General features: G+C 41.4%; 1 protein-coding gene across 2 annotated transcripts in view; it reads left to right on the top strand.

The window, feature by feature from the left end:
* Positions 1 to 18,530, top strand: part of PRDM10 (PR/SET domain 10) — a 98,432-nt gene that overhangs the window by 20,582 nt on the left and 59,320 nt on the right. For both annotated transcript variants that reach the window (XM_036086299.2, XM_036086301.2), the window contains exons 2-3: positions 14,393 to 14,580; positions 16,889 to 17,053. In XM_036086299.2, the coding sequence (XP_035942192.1) occupies positions 14,512 to 14,580; positions 16,889 to 17,053 (234 nt within the window). In that variant the 5' untranslated portion in view covers positions 14,393 to 14,511. The remainder of the gene's footprint in view (positions 1 to 14,392; positions 14,581 to 16,888; positions 17,054 to 18,530) is intronic.

The raw sequence follows: 18,530 nt of genomic DNA on the forward strand, positions 1-18,530 counted from the left end.
TTTCATCTGTTGTTGGTATGTATGGCATTTTTTAGCAGTGTTCTGGGCACCTTATCAGGATCCCATTTGTTCTCAAAAGGTCACTGTCCTTAGTAGTCCGAGAGTGGTGGGAGCTTACCAGGTGTCTCCTTCCCCAACCCTGATTGTAACTACCTCAGGAAATCTTTATCAGGGGAATAATCTCATGTTCTCCTTTCACTTCTAATTCTTATCCTGTTACCTCAGAACAATCAGATTCTTTTTTTCTCCTTGACTTTTTTCTCTCCCTTCTCTGCGCCACTCCCCTGCCTACTTTGTTGTTTAGTTATTTCTTTCTTAGACTTCTCTTCACCTCCACTTTGTCCTCCTGCCTCCTTTCCTCCCAGTCTTACTGTTCTCTTCTGGAATACTCTGATCTTCTGTTTCCTCGTTGCTTTCCTCTTTTCTTTTTTTCTGGCCTTTCTCCCTTTTCTCTTTCCCCTAGTTAATTTCTTCTTGCTGTACCCTTTTTAATTTATGGCTCAAAATTCACCTGAATTATTATTTCTTTTATTTAACTTTTAAAGTGTTTACCATATTCTAGTGTTCTAGGCATTTTGCAAATACTAACTCACTTAATTCTCTTTATACCTCTATGAAGTAGATCCTATTTCTGTTTCCATGTTACACCGGATGACATTGAGCCACAGAGAGATTAGGTAATTTGTACAAGGTCAACCGTAAGTGAAGGGTGGAGCCAGGATTGGGACCCACAGGTATGGCTCCAGTTTATGGGCCCTGATCTACTTCCCTGCTCTGAATGCAGCTCCCTAGCTCAAGGGCAGAGGTGTGTTGTAGTTCAAGGTCAAGTTAAACATAAAAAAATGTTTGTCCCACCAAGCTCTAAATGTTTAGAAGTACTATATCCCGAAGTCTCATGGTAACCTGTGCGGAGGGGTGTAAGAGCACCTGGCTGTGGGCGTCCCAAACAGCACTGCAGGCCGCGGACAAAATCCAAAGGCAGAGAAGCAAGTGGTGTGGAAACAAGAAAGGAATTTATTTCAGTGAGGTCAGCACAGGGAAGACGGAAGACTAGCATCTCAAAGACTGTCTCCAAAGTGCTGAAAATAGTTCAGGTTTATATAAGGAAAATGTGGGGCAAAGGTGGGTGGGTAAGTACGGGTGGGCAGTGAAGGTCAGGCCAGTCATTGCCTTGGGGTCAGTCCCGTGGGGTCTTGCTGGTTCAGGGCAGTCCTTATTGCTTGAGGGGGTAGTTTTGCCTGCAGGGTCTTCTGCCTGCTCCGAGAGACCTGCTGGAAAGAAGAACCCAACTAGGAAGTTTAAGGTCAAAATGGAGGCAGCCAGAGTCCTTTTTCATTGTCTTGTATATTCACAGGAGTCTTTATTTACCTTTTATCTTATACTCTTTAAATCTGTATTTTTACAAGTACCATGATTAAAAAAAAATCATATAATCTTTTTTAACCTTTTTAAATTTAATTTAATTTATTTATTTGAGAGAGAGTGAGAGAGCACAAGCGGGGTGAGGGGCAGAGGGAGAAGCAGGATCCCCGCTGGGCAGGGAGCCCGAAGTGGGGCTAGATCCCAGGGCCTCGGGATCATGACCTGAGCCGAAGGCAGACGCTCAACCAACTGAGCCACCCAGGTGCCCCCAAATCATTTAATCTTAATTATAGATTAAGAACTGAAATGATATGTAGAATTGAATTATATAGTTTATATAGAACTGAAAGTTTGATGAAGTTATTATATAAAAAGGTAACCGATTTTCCTTAATACATTTAGTTTTGTTTTCTAGCTTTGTTTAATCACTGACCTCTGACATTGTAACAGATGGTTCCTTAAGTTTTTATTTCAGCTAAATTTATTTTATTTCGATTAAATTATTAGTAAATAAACTTTTTTATTATCCAGGGAATCAAAATATAGTGTAACATAACTTTAAAGGAAATACACAAAGCATTATCCACCAATTTAAATTCTTAGCGTTTGGAGTGTAATCCATGCCTAAATTGCTTTCTGTCTTGTACTCATCTTTAATGGGATGGTTTAGCTGGAAAGTCAAGGACAATAAGCTTAAAGACAAAAAGGAGAGCTAAGACAAACAGGTTTAGGCAATGTAAGAAATCTCTGCTTAAAGCATCATCTGAATCCTTTCCACTGTCAGCCCAGTGTGGTGGAGGGGTGAGAGCACTGAAAAGTCTCAGGCTCTGACTTTTGTGCTGTCTTTATTTGCTGTGTGACTTGAAGTGATTTGCTTTATCTCTCTGGTTTGTGAGTTTGTCCTATATAAAATAGAAGTTGCTCCAGATGAGTGGTTCTCAAACTGTCCTTCCCCCCCAAAAAATAGTGTTCTACAACTGCACCAAGGTGTCCTTTCATTTAAATAAAAATAAAGGATAGAATTTTCTTACTTTTGGGGGGCGCCTGGGTGGCTCAGTCGTTAAGCATCTGCCTTCGGCTCAGGTCATGATCCCAGGGTCCTGGGATGGAGCCCTGCATTGGGCTCCCTGCTCCGCGGGAAGCCTGCTTCTCCCTCTCCCACTCCCCCTACCTGTGTTCCCTCTCTCGCTGTGTCTCTCTCTGTCAAATAAATAAATAAAATCTTTAAAAAACAAAAAGAATTTTCTTACTTTTGAGTTTTTACCACCTGAAATTTTATTAACCCTTTGTTGCTATTGCTGCCAATCATCTTAGCCAGCGCTAGGAGGTGGCGATGGAACAGTGGCCAAAAAAAAAAAAAAAAAAAAAGAAAAGAAAAGAAAAGAAAAGAAAAAGTTGGAAAACTTGGGAATATCTAGTCCTGCTTAGTTTGATAGTTTTTGAAAAAATTATAAAGTGAGGTTGGATGTGATTTTTATATAGCTCATATAATGGAGTTGTTTGTGCTGGAATCGTAACACAGGGGAAGCGTTCTTAGTTTACAGGACGAGAAGCAGTGTGGAATGGTGGCCGGACGCGTGGACTCAGCAGCCAGATTGCTCAGGCTCGGATTGCAGCTGTGCTCCTTACTTACTAGCTCTTACTAGCTCAGTTCCCCGGACAAGTCATCTAACCTCTCTCTTTCTCAGCCCTCACCTGTATAGTGGAGGTAATAATGTCCCTACTTCATAGGTTGTTGTGAGGATGAAATGAATCAGTGCACGTTGAAGTACTTAGAACACGCCTAGCACGTAGTAAGTACTTTACAAATATCAGCTATCGTTATTCTGTGATATTAACAAATATATTAATATTTAATGGTACTCAGCAAAGAACGTTGATTTCCGGGGCTGTCTTCCACACATATTTGAGAACCATGGGCCTGGAATTTCTCTTCTTGTTCAGAAATTCTGTTATTCCATGTCATAGAATTGGATTCCCTATAATCTTTTTTTTTTTTAAGATTTTATTTATTTGAGAGAGAGAGAGCACGAGCGGGGTGAGGGGCAGAGGGAAATGGAGAAGCAGACTCTCTCGCTGAGTGGGGAGACAGACATGGGGCTCCTGGGATCATGACCTGAGCCAAAGGCAGACACTTAACCAACTGAGCCACCCAGGTGCCCCATAACAGCATTTTAAAGTGAAATTGTATTTATAGCTAAACCTGTTATCTTGGGTACGCATCTGCCGTTTAAGGCAGATCTGGGCCTTGTCTTCCACCTCTACGTGCAGGTGATGAAGTGAGAGCTTTTCAACTTCAAATCCTTGGTGGTTTCAGAGGAGTGGCTTCATTCAGCGCTGTAGGCCAGGAACCAGGCTGGTGGATGATGAGGGGTATGGCTCAGGGACAGGCGGCGGGATGGGAACTGTAGGAACTAGGAAGAGGGCAGGCATTTGGGGAGGCTGGGGCCACTAGGGTACTTCCTTGTCCTATGTAGAGCCAACCTTATTAGTGAACTGGCTGGGAGAGCCGGCATTTATTTTTCCTTCTTCCTTCCCCTTGCTCTCCAGCTCTGTCACTCTTCTCATGCGAGTGTCACCTGGAGTGGCCTGGGAAGTGGGCTGTCCATCTCCCCAGTCAGACTTGAGTGCTGCAGGAGCAGGGTTTTTACTCACCTTTTTATGTATCTGATGTTCGCAAAGCCTGAAAAAAATTGCTACCATTTCTTGAATGTTCATCATTATGCTAATGTGATCCCAAGTGTTACCATGTTTTATTGACTCTGAGATGTCAGCGGTAAGATACATAATTGCTTTATGTATTGTTACAAAAGAAAAGGCCTTGCCAGTTAAACTCTGATACAAGTGCTTTTGCCACTTAGAATTTTTATTATATACTTACTGAAAGAGCTCTTTTAGATTTATTTAGACATAGATTTTTATCACATCACTCTATGCACACATAAAAGGGAAAATGTAAGTGAAAGAAATCGATTAAGGTATTCCCCAAATTTTATCACTTTCAAAGTCTGACTCTTCAGAATCACTTTTGACTCAGAGTCATTGACATATCTCTGTGCCATCAGGAGTGTTGGTAATGCAGTGTTTCTTGGGGTACCTGGGTGGCTCAGTTGGTCTTTGGCCCAGGTCATGATCTCAGGGTCTTGGCATCAAGCCCCACGTTGGGCTCCTCGCTCAGCAGGGAGTCTGCCTCTCCCTCTGCCTTTACCCCTCCCCACCGCTTGTGCTCTCTCTCTCTCTCTGTCTCAAATAAATAATTGAAATCTTAAAAAAAAAAAAAAAAAAAGAGTGTTGGTGATGCAGTGTCTCTTAAAAGAGGTCATACTGCTGTCTCTAGGAATCTCCTCCAAGCGCTAGTACCTATTCTGGGAGGTTTTTCTTTTTCTTTTCTTTCTTTTTTTTTTTTTTTAATATTTTATTTATTTGACAGAGAGAGATACAGTGAGAGAGGGAACACAAGCAGGGGGAGTGGGAGAGGGAGAAGCAGGCTTCCCGCGGAGCAGGGAGCCCGATGTGGGGCTCGATCCCAGGACCCTTGGATCATGACCCAAGCTGAAGGCAGACACTTAATGACTGAGCCACCCAGGCGCCCCTGGGAGTTTTGATCCTGGTGTTTTTTTATTTATTTATTTATTTATTTATTTATTTATTTATTTGAGACAGAGAGAATGAGAGAGAGAGAGAGCACATGAGAGGGGGGAGGGTCAGAGGGAGAAGCAGGCCCCCTGCCGAGCAGGGAGCCCGATGCGGGACTCGATCCAGGGACTCCAGGATCATGACCTGAGCCGAAGGCAGTCGCTTAACCAACTGAGCCACCCAGGCGCCCCAAGATCCTGGTGTTTTTTCACTCGACCTGTGGCAGGCTAGTCTTTCCACGTATCTCAGTAATGACAGTATATATTGCAGCTTCATCCCTATCACTGTCTTCCATATCCAGGTCCTATAGGCCTTTGGTTGTTAAGGTTATTTTCCCAGTGATGGATATTTGCTTCCCTAATCAGATTTATGCTCAACTGCTGTTCCCGTGCCTTTCAGTTTTAATGCCAAATTATAGCGTGATCTCTTTGAAGACATTTAAAATGGCAGTTAGACTCAGGGTGTCCAGTGTTGACAACACACGACTCAGTGAAGCGAGGACAGAACTACTAAATGGCTGTGAGCAAGGTCACACACCAGCACGTAGTGGCATCCACGTCCTGTGACACCCTGAAGGTAGCGACCACAGGACACCACAGTTGTAAAATAGATCCCTAGTTCAGAAATGTTAAAATGGGGAAAAAATGCATTATAGGCTTGACAAAATACAGATTGTTAATTCCAACAACATCCATGCTGGGCAGATAATTTGGATTTTCAGACAAGGAAACTGGGGGTCTCTGTGGCTTACTAACATCATAGCTACTAAGCACATGGTAGGTTTGAGAGAGTGGAACCCAGATTTGTCTGATTCTAAAGCTCATACTTACAACTATATTACATTATTCAAGAAAAAAATAGACTAGAAGCTTCAAGGAAGCAAGGATCTTTTTGTTTGTTTGTTTGTTTTTGATACACTGATGTTTTTTAAGGACCTGGAACAGTACCTGGCATATACTAAGTACTTAATAAATATTTGTTGGATAAAGCCCTTAAAGAGAAGATAGATATGCAATCATGTCCTTCTTTTCCTAGAAATGAAGTCTGTAACATTTTGCACAAGGGGTAAAAGCAGGGAAGATGGGTGACCATTTTCTAGACAAGGTGTAGTTTGTCGTTCACCAGTTCTTTCAGGTCTTAGAAAAGGCAAAACAGTGAGGAGTGGAAGGACGTCTATCCCTAGAGAGCCTGTCAGCACCAGCCTGTTAGCATTACGGTAGTTCCTGGACTCTTCCTCCCATCTTATGTAAATCAAGATCAGCAGGAATCTATGAATTGTGCAGTTAAAAATACATTAAAAAGGAAGCCAATCTGATAAGCCTTAATATAAAGAAAGTTTGTGTACAGGGCATTTATATTTGATCAATTGCTAGGTTTTAAAAAATATGAAATGTTTCGAAAATTCTGACGCTCTGATAGCTCATCTGTAAAATATAAAAGTTGACATATTTGACCACTACTTTGTGCTAGATCTTGTGCCTAGAATTTTTCCATATATCATGTAACCCTCACAGTAACTCTAGGAGGTAATTATTGTCTCCATTTTCCACATGATGATATTGGGGACTCAGAGAATAAGTGATTTGGCCAAAGTTATATACTAGTGAGCAGTTGAGCCAGTCTGGGAGCCAGGATGTTCAACTGAGATTCTGCAGATTTTTTTCTGCTCTCTCCTGCTTCCCCTCTAAGCTGAAGGCAGGACTAGACTTTAGAAACCACTTTACCCTCTTTTTTTTTTTTTTTAAGATTTATTTATTTGAGAGAGAGAGTGAGAGCACAGAGAGGGACAGAGTGGGGAGGGAGAGAAAGGAGGGAGAGAATCCCAAGCAGGCTCCATAAGAGCTGGACGAGGGGCTCGATCTCACAACCCTAAGATCATGACCTGAGCCGAAACCGAGAGACGGAAGCTTAACTGACTGAGCCACCCAGGCACCCACCACTCTACATTCTTATTTTACGATGGGGACACTGATGCTAGGGGATATAAAGTGACTTATTTAGGAGTGCCTGGGTGGCACAGTTGGTTAAGCATCCGACTCTTGGTTTCGGCTCAGGTCGTGATCTCAGGGTTGTGAGCTAGAGCTCAGCGTGGAGTCTTCTTGGGATTCTCTTTCCCTCTTCCTCTGTCTCTCCCACTTGTGCTTCCTCTCTCTCTCAAAATAAATAAATGAAAATCTTTTTAAAAAGTGACTTATTTAGTAGTGGAGTCATGTCTAGAATTTAGTTTTTTTATTTTTTAAAAGATTTATTTTATTTTATTTTATTTTATTTTTTTTTTTTTTAAAGATTTTATTTATTTGAGAGAGTGAGAATGAGAGAGAGAGAGAGAGAGAGCGCACATGAGAGGGGGAAGGGTCAGAGGGAGAAGCAGACTCCCTGCTGAGCAGGGAGCCCGATGTGGGACTCGATCCCGGGACTCCAGGATCATGACCTGAGCTGAAGGCAGTTGCTTAACCGACTGAGCCACCCAGGCGCCCCCTAAAGATTTATTTATTTTAGAGAGAGAGAACAAGTGGGGATGGGGGTAGAGGGAGAGGGAGAGAGCAGAATCCCCAACAAGTGCAGAGCCTGATGTGGGGCTCCATCTCATGATCCTGAGATCACGTCCTGAGCTGAAACCAAGAGTCAGTCTTTTTTTTTTTTTTTTTTTTTTGAAGATTTTATTTATGTGGCAGAGTGAGACACAGCGAGAGAGGGAACACAAGCAGGGGGAGTGGGAGAGGGAGAAGCAGGCTTCCCGCAGAGCAGGGAGCCAGATGCGGGGCTCGATCCCAGGACCCTGGGATCATGACCTGAGCCAAAGGCAGACGCTTAACGACTGAGCCACCCAGGCGCCCCAAGAGTCAGAGTCTTAACCTGCTGTGCCACCCACACATTTTTTTTTTTTTAAAGATTTTATTTATTTATTCATTAGAGACAGAGAGAGAGAGAGAGAGGCAGAGGGAGAAGCAGGCTCCGAAGGAGCAGGGAGCCCGATGCGGGACTCGATCCCAGGACCCTGAGATCATGACCTGAGCCAAAGGCAGACGCTTAATCATCTGAGCCACCCAGGCGCCCTTTAAGATTTTATTTTTAAGGAATTTCTATACCCATTGTGGGGTCCGAACCCACACCCTGAGATCAAGAGTCGCATTCTCTACTAACTGAACCAGCCAGGTGGTCCTTAGACTTGAGTTTTCTTGAGCAATTTATTAAATAATAAGCAGAATGTCACACTGGGGACATCAAGTAGTTTCATAGAGAGAGAAACTCAATAGGTTTTAAAACTATATCTTAAAGGACAAGAACTACCAAGTGGATATTCTTTAGCATGGCTTTGGATTCCAGACACTTTCTGAATTAAAGAGTTTTCACATCTTGGGTTTCTTTATTTGCTAATGGTATTCTAAAACTATTGAGAACTGTGACTGGGCAGTATTTCACATCCTTATTGCTAAATGTTACTTGCAAACTTTCCTATGTGTAGATTAACTGTTGTGTTGTTTTGCTCCACAACTGCTAAGTAGTTATTTCCTTTTTTCTTCTCTTTATTCTTGTCTTAAATAGTTTACTGGTATTTTTTGCCAGATGTAATGTCTACTTCCTTATTTGGGAAAGATTAGGAACAGGGTATTTCAGTCGGGGGTAAATGTCCCTTTCCTTCCTGTTTCTGCTTACTTGCTCCTACCTTCCTTCAGGTGTCCTCTTCTTGGAGGTCATCCCTGAGCATCCACTTGGGATTAGGTGTCCTTTTTTCCCATGGCATACTATGATAGCTTTTTTTAAAATAAGATTTTATTTATTTATTTGAGAGAGAGAGAGAGAGAGAGTTTGAGAGAATGAGTGGGAGGAGGGGCAGAGGGAGAAGCCGACTCCCTGTGGATCAGGGAGCCTGATGCAGATCTTGATCCCAGAACCCTGGGATCATGACCTGAGCCGAAGACAGACCCTTAACTGACTGAACTACCCAGGCACCCCTGTGATAGCTTTTTAAACACTCCATACAAATTATCGAGTACCTGCCATATGCCAGATCTAGAGTTACTCTTGTGAACACACACATTCCTTGGCCTGTAGGAACTTATAGTTGAGATGGAGAGCCAATCTGACAGAAAAATGTAATGTGATTGAATACCTTTTTTAAAAAGCTAATATGTGAGTGTTTGTTATGTAACAGGCATTGTACTAAGAATTATTTCATGTCATTCTCTCAATAAGCTTATGATCCCCATTTTCTAGGGAAGGAATTTAGAGAACATGTGTTTTGTGCCAGGTCAGTTACATTTCAGAATTGCTACCCAAATCCAGGTCCAGAGCCCAGGCTCTTGTTTTTTTTTTTTTTTTTTAAAGATTGTATTTATTCACTTGAGAGAGAGAGAGACAGAGAGAGCACAAGCAGGGGGAGAGGCAGAGGGTGAGGGAGAAGCAGACTCCCCTCTGTGCTGGGAGCCTGATGTGGGGCTCGATCCCAGGACCCGGGGATCATGACCTGAGCCGAAGGCAGGATGCTTAATCATCTGAGCCACCCAGATGCCCCCAGAGCCCAAGCTCTTAACCACTGTGCTTTGGACTGACTGCTGCCTCTCTTCAGGTCAGAGCACTTCTCCCTGTGTGTCCCCTGTGCCCTCATGCACCAGGCACAGGGAGGTGGGTGCCACTGTTGGAGTTTGAGAACTAATAATGACTTACTAGTCAGACAGCAGCTGTAAGTGATTGACCATCTTCCTTGGAGACTTCAAAATAATTCAAGATACTAACAAATGTAAAACAGCCTCCAAGTTATTCATCACAATGTTGCTAGGATCTATTTATACAATGAAATGATGCAGCTGTGATAAAGAATGAGGAAATGATATATAGATATGGAACAGTGTAGAAGGTATGGTGTTTTGTAGAATAAACATGGCTCAGAAGAGATGTTACTTTGTATAGAATCAATAGTATGCTGCCATTTGCGGTGGGAGAGACAGAGTATTTATTAAATGCATGCAAGCATGCATGCAAGTTCTACCCCCAGTGTGGGGTTTGAACTCATGACTCAGGGATCAGGAGTCATGTGCTCTACCAGTTGAGCCAGGTACATGCCCCTGTATTTTTACATGTATATGCTTAGCATATCTCTGGAAGGGTAGACAAGAAATTGATAATATAGGTTGCTTTTGAAGGGTGGTTAAGGAATTCCAGGTAGGGAGATTGTCCATACTTTTTTATGCCTTTTGAATTTGAATTTGAAATAATAAGCACCTTCCTAGAAATGAAAACAAATACAGAATGGCACTCGGAGCTGTGTATGTTTCATAAGTGTGTGGGGTCAGCCTGCCCTGGTCCTTGTCCCATCCCAGTGCCTGGCATAGTATGCACTTGGGTATTTATGCAATCCATGAACCAAGTTGAAAAAACAATCTCAAATTCCTCTATAGGAAGGATACAACATCTCTTTTGTGGTATTCCTTCTAAAAATACATATCCTGAATCTAACCATGAAGAAATATCAGACAAATTCAAATCGAGGAACAGTCTGAAAAATAAATGGCCTATGTATTTAAAAAATGTCAACATCATGGATGACTAAGAAAGACCAGGAGACTGTTCCAGATCAGAGGGGATGGAGGGACACGACAACTGGACGCATCGTGTAAAATGCCAGATTGGATCCAGGGCTAGAAAAAAAGTTGTTTAAGGATATTAATTAGACAATTGGCAAAATACAAATAAGGTCTGTAAATTAGGTAATAGTTTGATTGTTACTTTCTGGTTTTGGTAGTAGTACCGTGAGAAAAAAGTCCTGTTTTTAGGAAATAGGTATGTAAGAATTCAGTAATAAAGTGGCATGTGTCTGCAACTTACTCTCAAATATCAAAAGAGAGAAAGAGAATAATAAACACACAGAATGCTAACATTTGGTAAATCTGAAGAAATACAGGTATTCTTTCTACCCTTTTGTAGCTATTCTGTCAAACTATTTAAAAAAAAAACCTGCTTCCTCAAGGGCAAAAATGAACTATTGGGACTTCATCAAGATAAAGAGCTTTTGCACAGCAAAAGAAACAGTCAACAAAACCAAAAGACAACCGACAGAATGGGAGAAGATATTTGCAAATGACATATCAGATAAAGGGCTAGTATCCAAAACCTATAAAGAACTTATCAAACTCAACTCCTAAAGAACAGATACTTCAATCAAGAAATGGGCAGAAGACATGAACAGACATTTCTGCAGAGAAGACATCCAAATGGCCAACAGACACATGAAAAAGTGCTCAACATCGCTCGGCATCAGGGAAATCCAAATCAAAACCTCAATGAGAGACCACCTCACACCAGTCAGAATGGCTAAAATTAACAAGTCAGGAAACGACAGATGTTGGCGGGTATGTGGAGAAAGGGGAACCCTCCTACACTGTTGGTGGGAATGCAAGCTGGTGCAGCCACTCTGGAAAACAGTATGGAGGTTCCTCAAAAAGTTGAAAATAGAGCTACCATACAATCCAGCAATTGCACTACTGGGTATTTACCCCAAAGGTACAAATGTAGGGATCCGAAGGGGTACATGCACCCTGATGTTTATAGCAGCAATGTCCACAGTAGCCAAACTGTGGAAAGAGCCAAGATGTCCATCGACACATGAATGGATAAAGAAGAGGTGGTATATATATACAATGGAATATTATGCAGCCATCAAAAGGAATGAGATCTTGCCATTTGCAATGACGTGGATGGAACTGGAGGGTGTTATGCTGAGCGAAATAAGTCAATTGGAGAAAGACATGTATCGTTTGAGCTTACTGATATGAGGAATTCTTAATCTCAGGAAACAAACTGAGGGTTGCTGGAGTGGTGGGGGGTGGGAGGGATGAGTTGGCTGGGTGATAGACATTGGGGAGGTTATGTGCTATGGTGAGCACTGTGAATTGTGCAAGACTGTTGAATCTCAGATCTGTACCTCTGAAACAAATAATGCAATATATGTTAAGAAAGAAAAAAAGAAGAAGAAGATAGCAGGAGGGGAAGAATGAAGGGGGGGAAATCGGAGGGGGAGACGAACCATGAGAGACGATGGACTCTGAAAAACAAACTGAGGGTTCTAGAGGGGAGGGGGATGGGAGGATGGGTTAGCCTGGTGCTGGGTATTAGAGAGGGCACGTTCTGCATGGAGCACTGGGTGTTATGCACAAACAATGAATCATGGAACACTACATCAAAAACTAATGATGTAATGTATGGTGATTAACATAATAAAAAATTAAAAAAAACCTGCTTCCTATATGGAACATTTTGTGATTTCATAATATTGAGCCTTTTATGTCCTCGTGTACAATTTTGTAGTTTTCTTCATGTAGGTCTTAATATTTTTGGTGACGTTTATTCTTAGATTTCTTAATATATTTGTTCCTCTAAAAAAAATAATAGCTTTGTTGATGTATAATTCACATACTATACAGCTCACCCTGAATATCTTTTTATACATGCTTAAATAGCACTCTTATGTAAGGAAGGTATGCTTTTAAAAAAATAACCAACTACATTAGGGTATAATTTACACATAATTAATTAATTAATTTTAAAAAGATTATTTATTTTAGAGAGCACGTGCATGTGAGCACGCAAGTGAGGGGAGGGGCAGAAGGAGAGGGAGAGAGAGAGAATCTCAAGCACTCCCCGATGAGCAGGGATTCCTGACAGGGGGCTGCATCCCAGGACCCTGAGATCACAGCCCGAGCCGAAATCAAGAGCCTAGTGCTCAACAGACTGAGCCCCCCAGGCACCCCTAATTTACACATATTTTAATTGAATAGGTTGATGACTTTTGATACATGTATTCCTCAGGTAAGCACAACCCTAGTCTAGATACAAGGTATAAAACATTACCATTTATCCAGAAAGTTCCCCCATAACTCTTTGTTTATACATTCACCTGTTGGTACACGTGGGCTTTGTTTCCAGCACCCTCTGATGGGAGAGGAGAAGAGTTGGGTGTATGCAGGGTGAATGTGTATGTGTAGGGGGCCGGTTTTGGGTGGGGGTAAGGATGACAATGCTGAGGTGAAGCAGGAACAGGCTCCTCAGTGGCTCAGGAGAGTCTCTCAGGCAGTCATGATGTGGCAGTTCCCGTATTCCAGAGTAAGGCCAGACATTGGATATTCCAGTCTTTTTTTAATTAAAGATTTTATTTATTTATTTTAGAGGTGGGGGAGGGGCAGAGGGAGAGGGGAGAGCACCAAGCCCGTGGGGCTTGATCCCACAGCCCTGAGATCACGACCTGAGCCGAAACCAAGAGTCGGTCGCTTAACTGCCTGCATCACCCAGGCGCCCCTCCAGTCTTTTCTTTCTTTCTTTCTTCTTTGAGTCTTATTCTGGTTTAGAGCTTGGAGCTTGTGCAGTCTAAGAATGTGCTTCTTGGCTTATTTCCATTAATAACGGGGAAAATTCTGACTGGATCTGGGCCAGTGGTCTTCCTGACCTTTGGCGTAGTGGTGTTCTGAGCAGTTTTCCCTTCCCTGTGTATGCGCGCTGCTTTAATGGGATGGCGGGAGGAGGCATATCACGTGTGGCTGCAAAACAGCAAATCTATTAAACAGCAAACCTCACATGATTCTTAACATGTCCATGTTTCATCATCATCAAAAGGGAAGATTAATTTCCTTAAAACACCTATTTTGGAAAAGAATAAGGTTTCAAGAGTAGATTTAGTGCAGGTTGATGTTTATTAAGGCTTTTGATGTGTTCATTAATTGATCCTGCATTAACAAATGGGAAACAGAGTCTACATTTGTGTTCACCAGATTGTGGCCCAGAAAATTCAGTCTCCTCTGCCTGCCATTTTCTGCTTGTTTTGTGACTTTTATTCTGCTGTTCATTTCGAGTAAGTGGTATAGGAAGTCAGCATCTAAGCAAGTGTGCAAAGGATAGCTGATCAGGGCTGTGCCGCAGTCAGGCTTGGGTGTGAACCCATCACTTAGCTGCATTTACCATCCAGGAACCTCATTCTCCTCATCAGCAGAACTCAGACATATACCTGCAGCACTTTTTTTTTTCTATTTTATTCCATGTTGTTGACCTTCAGTATTTATTCACTCATTTATTTACTTTTTAAGTAAACTCTACCCCCACCGTGGGTCTCGAACTCATGACCCTGAGATCAAGAGTCACATGCTCTACGGACTGAGCCAGCCAGGTGCCCCAGACCTTCAGTATTTTTAGTGAGGGTTACACCTACCTGATGAGTGTCTAGAACATAGCAAGCATGCAATACATTGTATGATCGTTACAAATCATTTCTCCATTTTCACCCTTTTGTCCAGGTGTGTTATCTTTTACAAAGCTTTTTTTTTTTCTCTTTGTGGTTGCAACTGTAATTTATTAAAATGTATTTGTCTATTTAAAGAACTTGGTTCCCTTTCTCTCTTTTTTTCAGGCACGTTGCAGAGAGGTCTTTCTGTCCTTCATGAACACGCACGTGGTAGACAGATGACTGTCCTCCGCCGCGTGCGGCTCTAGGTGCCCTGGACGTGGAGCTGTCCAGCAGGGGGAAGGATGGATTCCAAAGATGAAAGCTCACACGTGTGGCCTACATCTGCAGAGCATGAAGAGAATGCTGCACAGGTGAAGAGTGGTTTTTCCAGCTTGGTGTTGGTAGCGGTTTTTCAGTTGGGTACAGTTTGCTGACTGCTAAAGAAATAGCAGACTCTCTGTAGTAATGAGTAGCTGGGCGGGTGCGGGGTGGGGAGCAGACCTGCAAGATGTGCACGGGAGGAATAGGGAGGGTTTTGGCGCTTTGAGTGCTCCATCAGTATGGGTCACTATGATTTAGAAGGGCTCAGCGACCACCCACAGGCTTCTCTGCCATTTTCGCAACTTGCCGTCATAATTTGCTTCACTGCCCCGTTTTATTTTATGTGTTCGGTGCTGAAAGCCTCCAACTGGACTGTTTCTTTCATGTTACCTAGTGTAGGGTTTTGATTCTTCGTGTGTAATGAAGTACAAAGTACGTCTATAGAGTGGCCTTTTCTTTTCTTTCAAATTCAGAATGTAAAGGTCTAGTTGTCCCATTGAGGCAGCCACTTGGGAGGCTAGTCACTTATTCAGATGCTGCTGTGATGGGTGATCACTGCCTTTTGGACTGCGATCATAACCAGCTGCATGTTCTTTTGACTATTCTTAGCCAAGGCAAATGTCTGCTTTTTTGGTGTAGATTTGAATTTTGGGAATAGTCAGCAGTCGTATGGAGCCATGTCTGGCCAAAGTGTAAAACTTAATTTTTAAGCATTGTAATAAATATGCAATTTTAATTTAGTTTTTCATTAACTTACATAACCTTAGTATTATTATCAAAATCAGGAAGTTAACACTGAAACACTTAAATATACACATTTATTTAATTTAAGTAATATAGCAAATATTACAGTAAATAAAATTAATCTTCTAGTATGATTTTAAAGTCTGAGTCTTAATACTTATAAAAAATGTTCTAGTGATGCTTCCAGCAGAATAACTGAGAATGCTGTTCTGATTTTCATAGAAACCATTTTGAAGACAACTTTCATGTAGCTATGTATTTTGGTATATTTTGTTTATGAATGAAAATGTAGTCCATTCAAAAAACAGGGTCACCATTTTGTAGGTAACCAGATAGTAAACAGCAGAGCTCAACACCCCTCATTGCTCTCCCTCTTCCCAGTTGTTTCTTTTCCTAGCCAGGAACTCTGATTTAGCAAAATACTGTGATGAAGACCAAGTTTTGATGTTAATGAACAAATCTAAAGTCACAAAATTATCTTGGAGCACTTAAAACTGTGCCAATTGTTAAAAGTCTAATTCTTGCAACATACAAACTGTATCTTCATGGACAAATCAAATTTGTGTAGAAGTTGGACTAATCACTGAGTATAAAGTGGACGTTTGTTTTATTTCTGCTTGATTGCATTTGGTCTCCAGGTTTCTTTCTGGGGATTAAATTCACTCATATCGTCTTTGGAATCTACTACTCTCCGCTGGAGAGAACTGAAATAAAAAAAAAGTTAGGTCCGAAGCCAAGGTAGCCTAAGAGTAAAGATTCCAACCTAACTTCAGTATCAGCACGTAAATTATTTCTCTCCCAAATGTGTGCTTTGGCCATCTGCTTCCATACGTTCAATATCAAGTATCAGGCTGTGTGCCAGGCTAGCCTTTAAGAATTCAAACCTCTGAAGCTGACTATCCAGAAAGCATTTTATAGCATTCAGTTTCTGCTTTAGTTCCTGGTAGGTAGAAAATTATTTACCCTGGTGACAACTGAAATAATTTTCCAAAACCCCTTAAAAGTACTTGATTAGAATTTTCTGTGTCTGTACCTTGCTGGCAAGGAAGGGTTCTGTAACATTCATTGACTCAGCATGTGGTTACAGACATGCCGTCAGTACAGCCTTGGAGCGTGAAAAAAACACGTAGGAAAGAAAGTGACCTTGTTTTAATGTGTCTGCTGAAAGGCACTCTTAGTTGTAAAGCAGAATATTTATGACATGTTGAGGGCAATTGGCTTTTGAGTTGACATTGTTTTACATTGCAGAATAATTTGTATTTTGTATTTCGGTAATACTGTCAACCAGGAATCTTCAGTCACATTCCCAGGATCAGCTGACTGCCCCCTCAGGACCCCCCCCCCCCAAAGAGATGTCTGCACTGGACATTTGAGGCGAAGAGGAATTTATATCAGTTGCCTAATATTAAGCAGTAAATCAGTGACAAGGTCCTTGGATCCTGTCTCCAAGTCACTAACAGTGTAGATGACCAGGGTGTATCAATTTTCATTCTTCTTGCATTGGGGATATTTTAGAAATGCACTGTGGATTGTGCTTGGTCAGCCACGTATCTTTGTGAGATTGGTTTTGTTCTACAAGGACACTCGCTATATCCTTGCTGCTTTCTGCCCCAGGTGCACTTTGTTCCTGACGCCGGAACTGTGGCTCAGATTGTCTACACCGATGACCAGGTTCGTCCGCCCCAGCAGGTGGTGTACACGGCAGATGGTGCCTCCTACACTTCAGTGGACGGTCCTGAGCATACCCTGGTGTACATCCATCCTGTGGAAGCCGCACAGGCATGTGAAGGGTTATTGTTCCTAGTTTGTTTGTTAATTGCTTAACTCACCAATGACTTATGTTTATTCTCCGCCAGTCACTGTGCTAGGTGCTGGTGATGCAAGATACGATTCAGATAAGATTTGTGCTCTTCAGGGGCTTATAACCAACTTGGCAGAGGAAGATATGCCTTATTTATTTAAATTAAATGTAATAAGATGTTAGGGCACTAGCCTCCTATGAGTTCTTGTCCCAGTGACCATTGACTAGATTATCAACTTGTTACTTTTCTTGTGTATCAAGAACCAAGTCAAAAATGCATTTAGTTCTGTATAGCTTAATCACAGATGGATCAGTGAAAAAACATACAGATTATTTCAGTGAAACGTGTAAGCAAAAAGTCCTACTGGCTTATTAACTGCTATTTATTAATAATTGACTGATTCATAGGACTGTAATAGAAGCAAAGGTAAAAGCTGTGCAATTAGGACTACTTTCTTTTTTTCTTAGGGACTTGGAGTGTTAGTTTCCAAATGCATGACACAAATATATAAATGTTAGTTAGTTTGTTAGCACTTTAGAATGTACAGAGCACTTTTAAACATATTAAAAAAAAATAAGTTCCATACTTTTGTAGTGGAATCTTGGTAATAAAAATTTGCCCTCATGCAATATTAATCAAGAGCCTCAAATCACTCCCAAGAAGAAATGGGGCCCCCTAGTTAATAACTTTCAAATCTATATAAAGATGAAATCACCAAGTAGTCAGATGGTACTTTTAGAATGCCTCTGCTTTAGTTTATTTATTTATTAATTATTTTTAATTTTTATTAACATATAATATATTATTTGTTTCAGGGGTACAGGGCCTCTGCTTAGTTTTAGTCCCCTGACTATATTAAAATAAGGTCAGATAGTTTATGTAACGAATGTCCTGTAGGCAACTTTGTTTATTATTGTGTTACTAAATGTCTGACTTATGATAATTTTTTAAGTTTATTTTATTTTAGTAATCCGTACCCAACGTAGGGCTCAAACTCACAACCCCAAGATCAAGAGTCACATGCTCTTCTGACTTATGATAATTTTTATTGTTTTTTATTATTATTATTTATTTATTTATTTTTAAAGATTTTATTTATTGTTTGACAGATAGAGACATAGCGAGAGACGGAACACAAGCAGGGGGAGTGGGAGAGGGAGAAGCAGGCTTCCTGCCAAGCAGGGAGCTCGATGTGGGGCTCGATCCCAGGACCCTGGGACCATGACCTGAGCAGAAGGCAGATGCTTTAACAGCTGAGCCCTTTATGATAATTTTTAAATAGCAAGTCTAAGAAATCATACAACTGGCTGAAATTCTCTTATGTGTACCTCTGGAATCAAAACTTAACCATAGTTCTTATTCCTCTAGGTTTGCTAAAGGCTTGGGCAGATTAGAGGAAAGAGTATTTTTTCTGGATTGGTGATTTTCTGCAGTGCCCTGGCTAAAATAATTTT

Source organism: Halichoerus grypus, chromosome 11, assembly GCF_964656455.1.
Source record: "Halichoerus grypus chromosome 11, mHalGry1.hap1.1, whole genome shotgun sequence".
Taxonomy (NCBI): Eukaryota; Metazoa; Chordata; class Mammalia; order Carnivora; family Phocidae; genus Halichoerus; species Halichoerus grypus.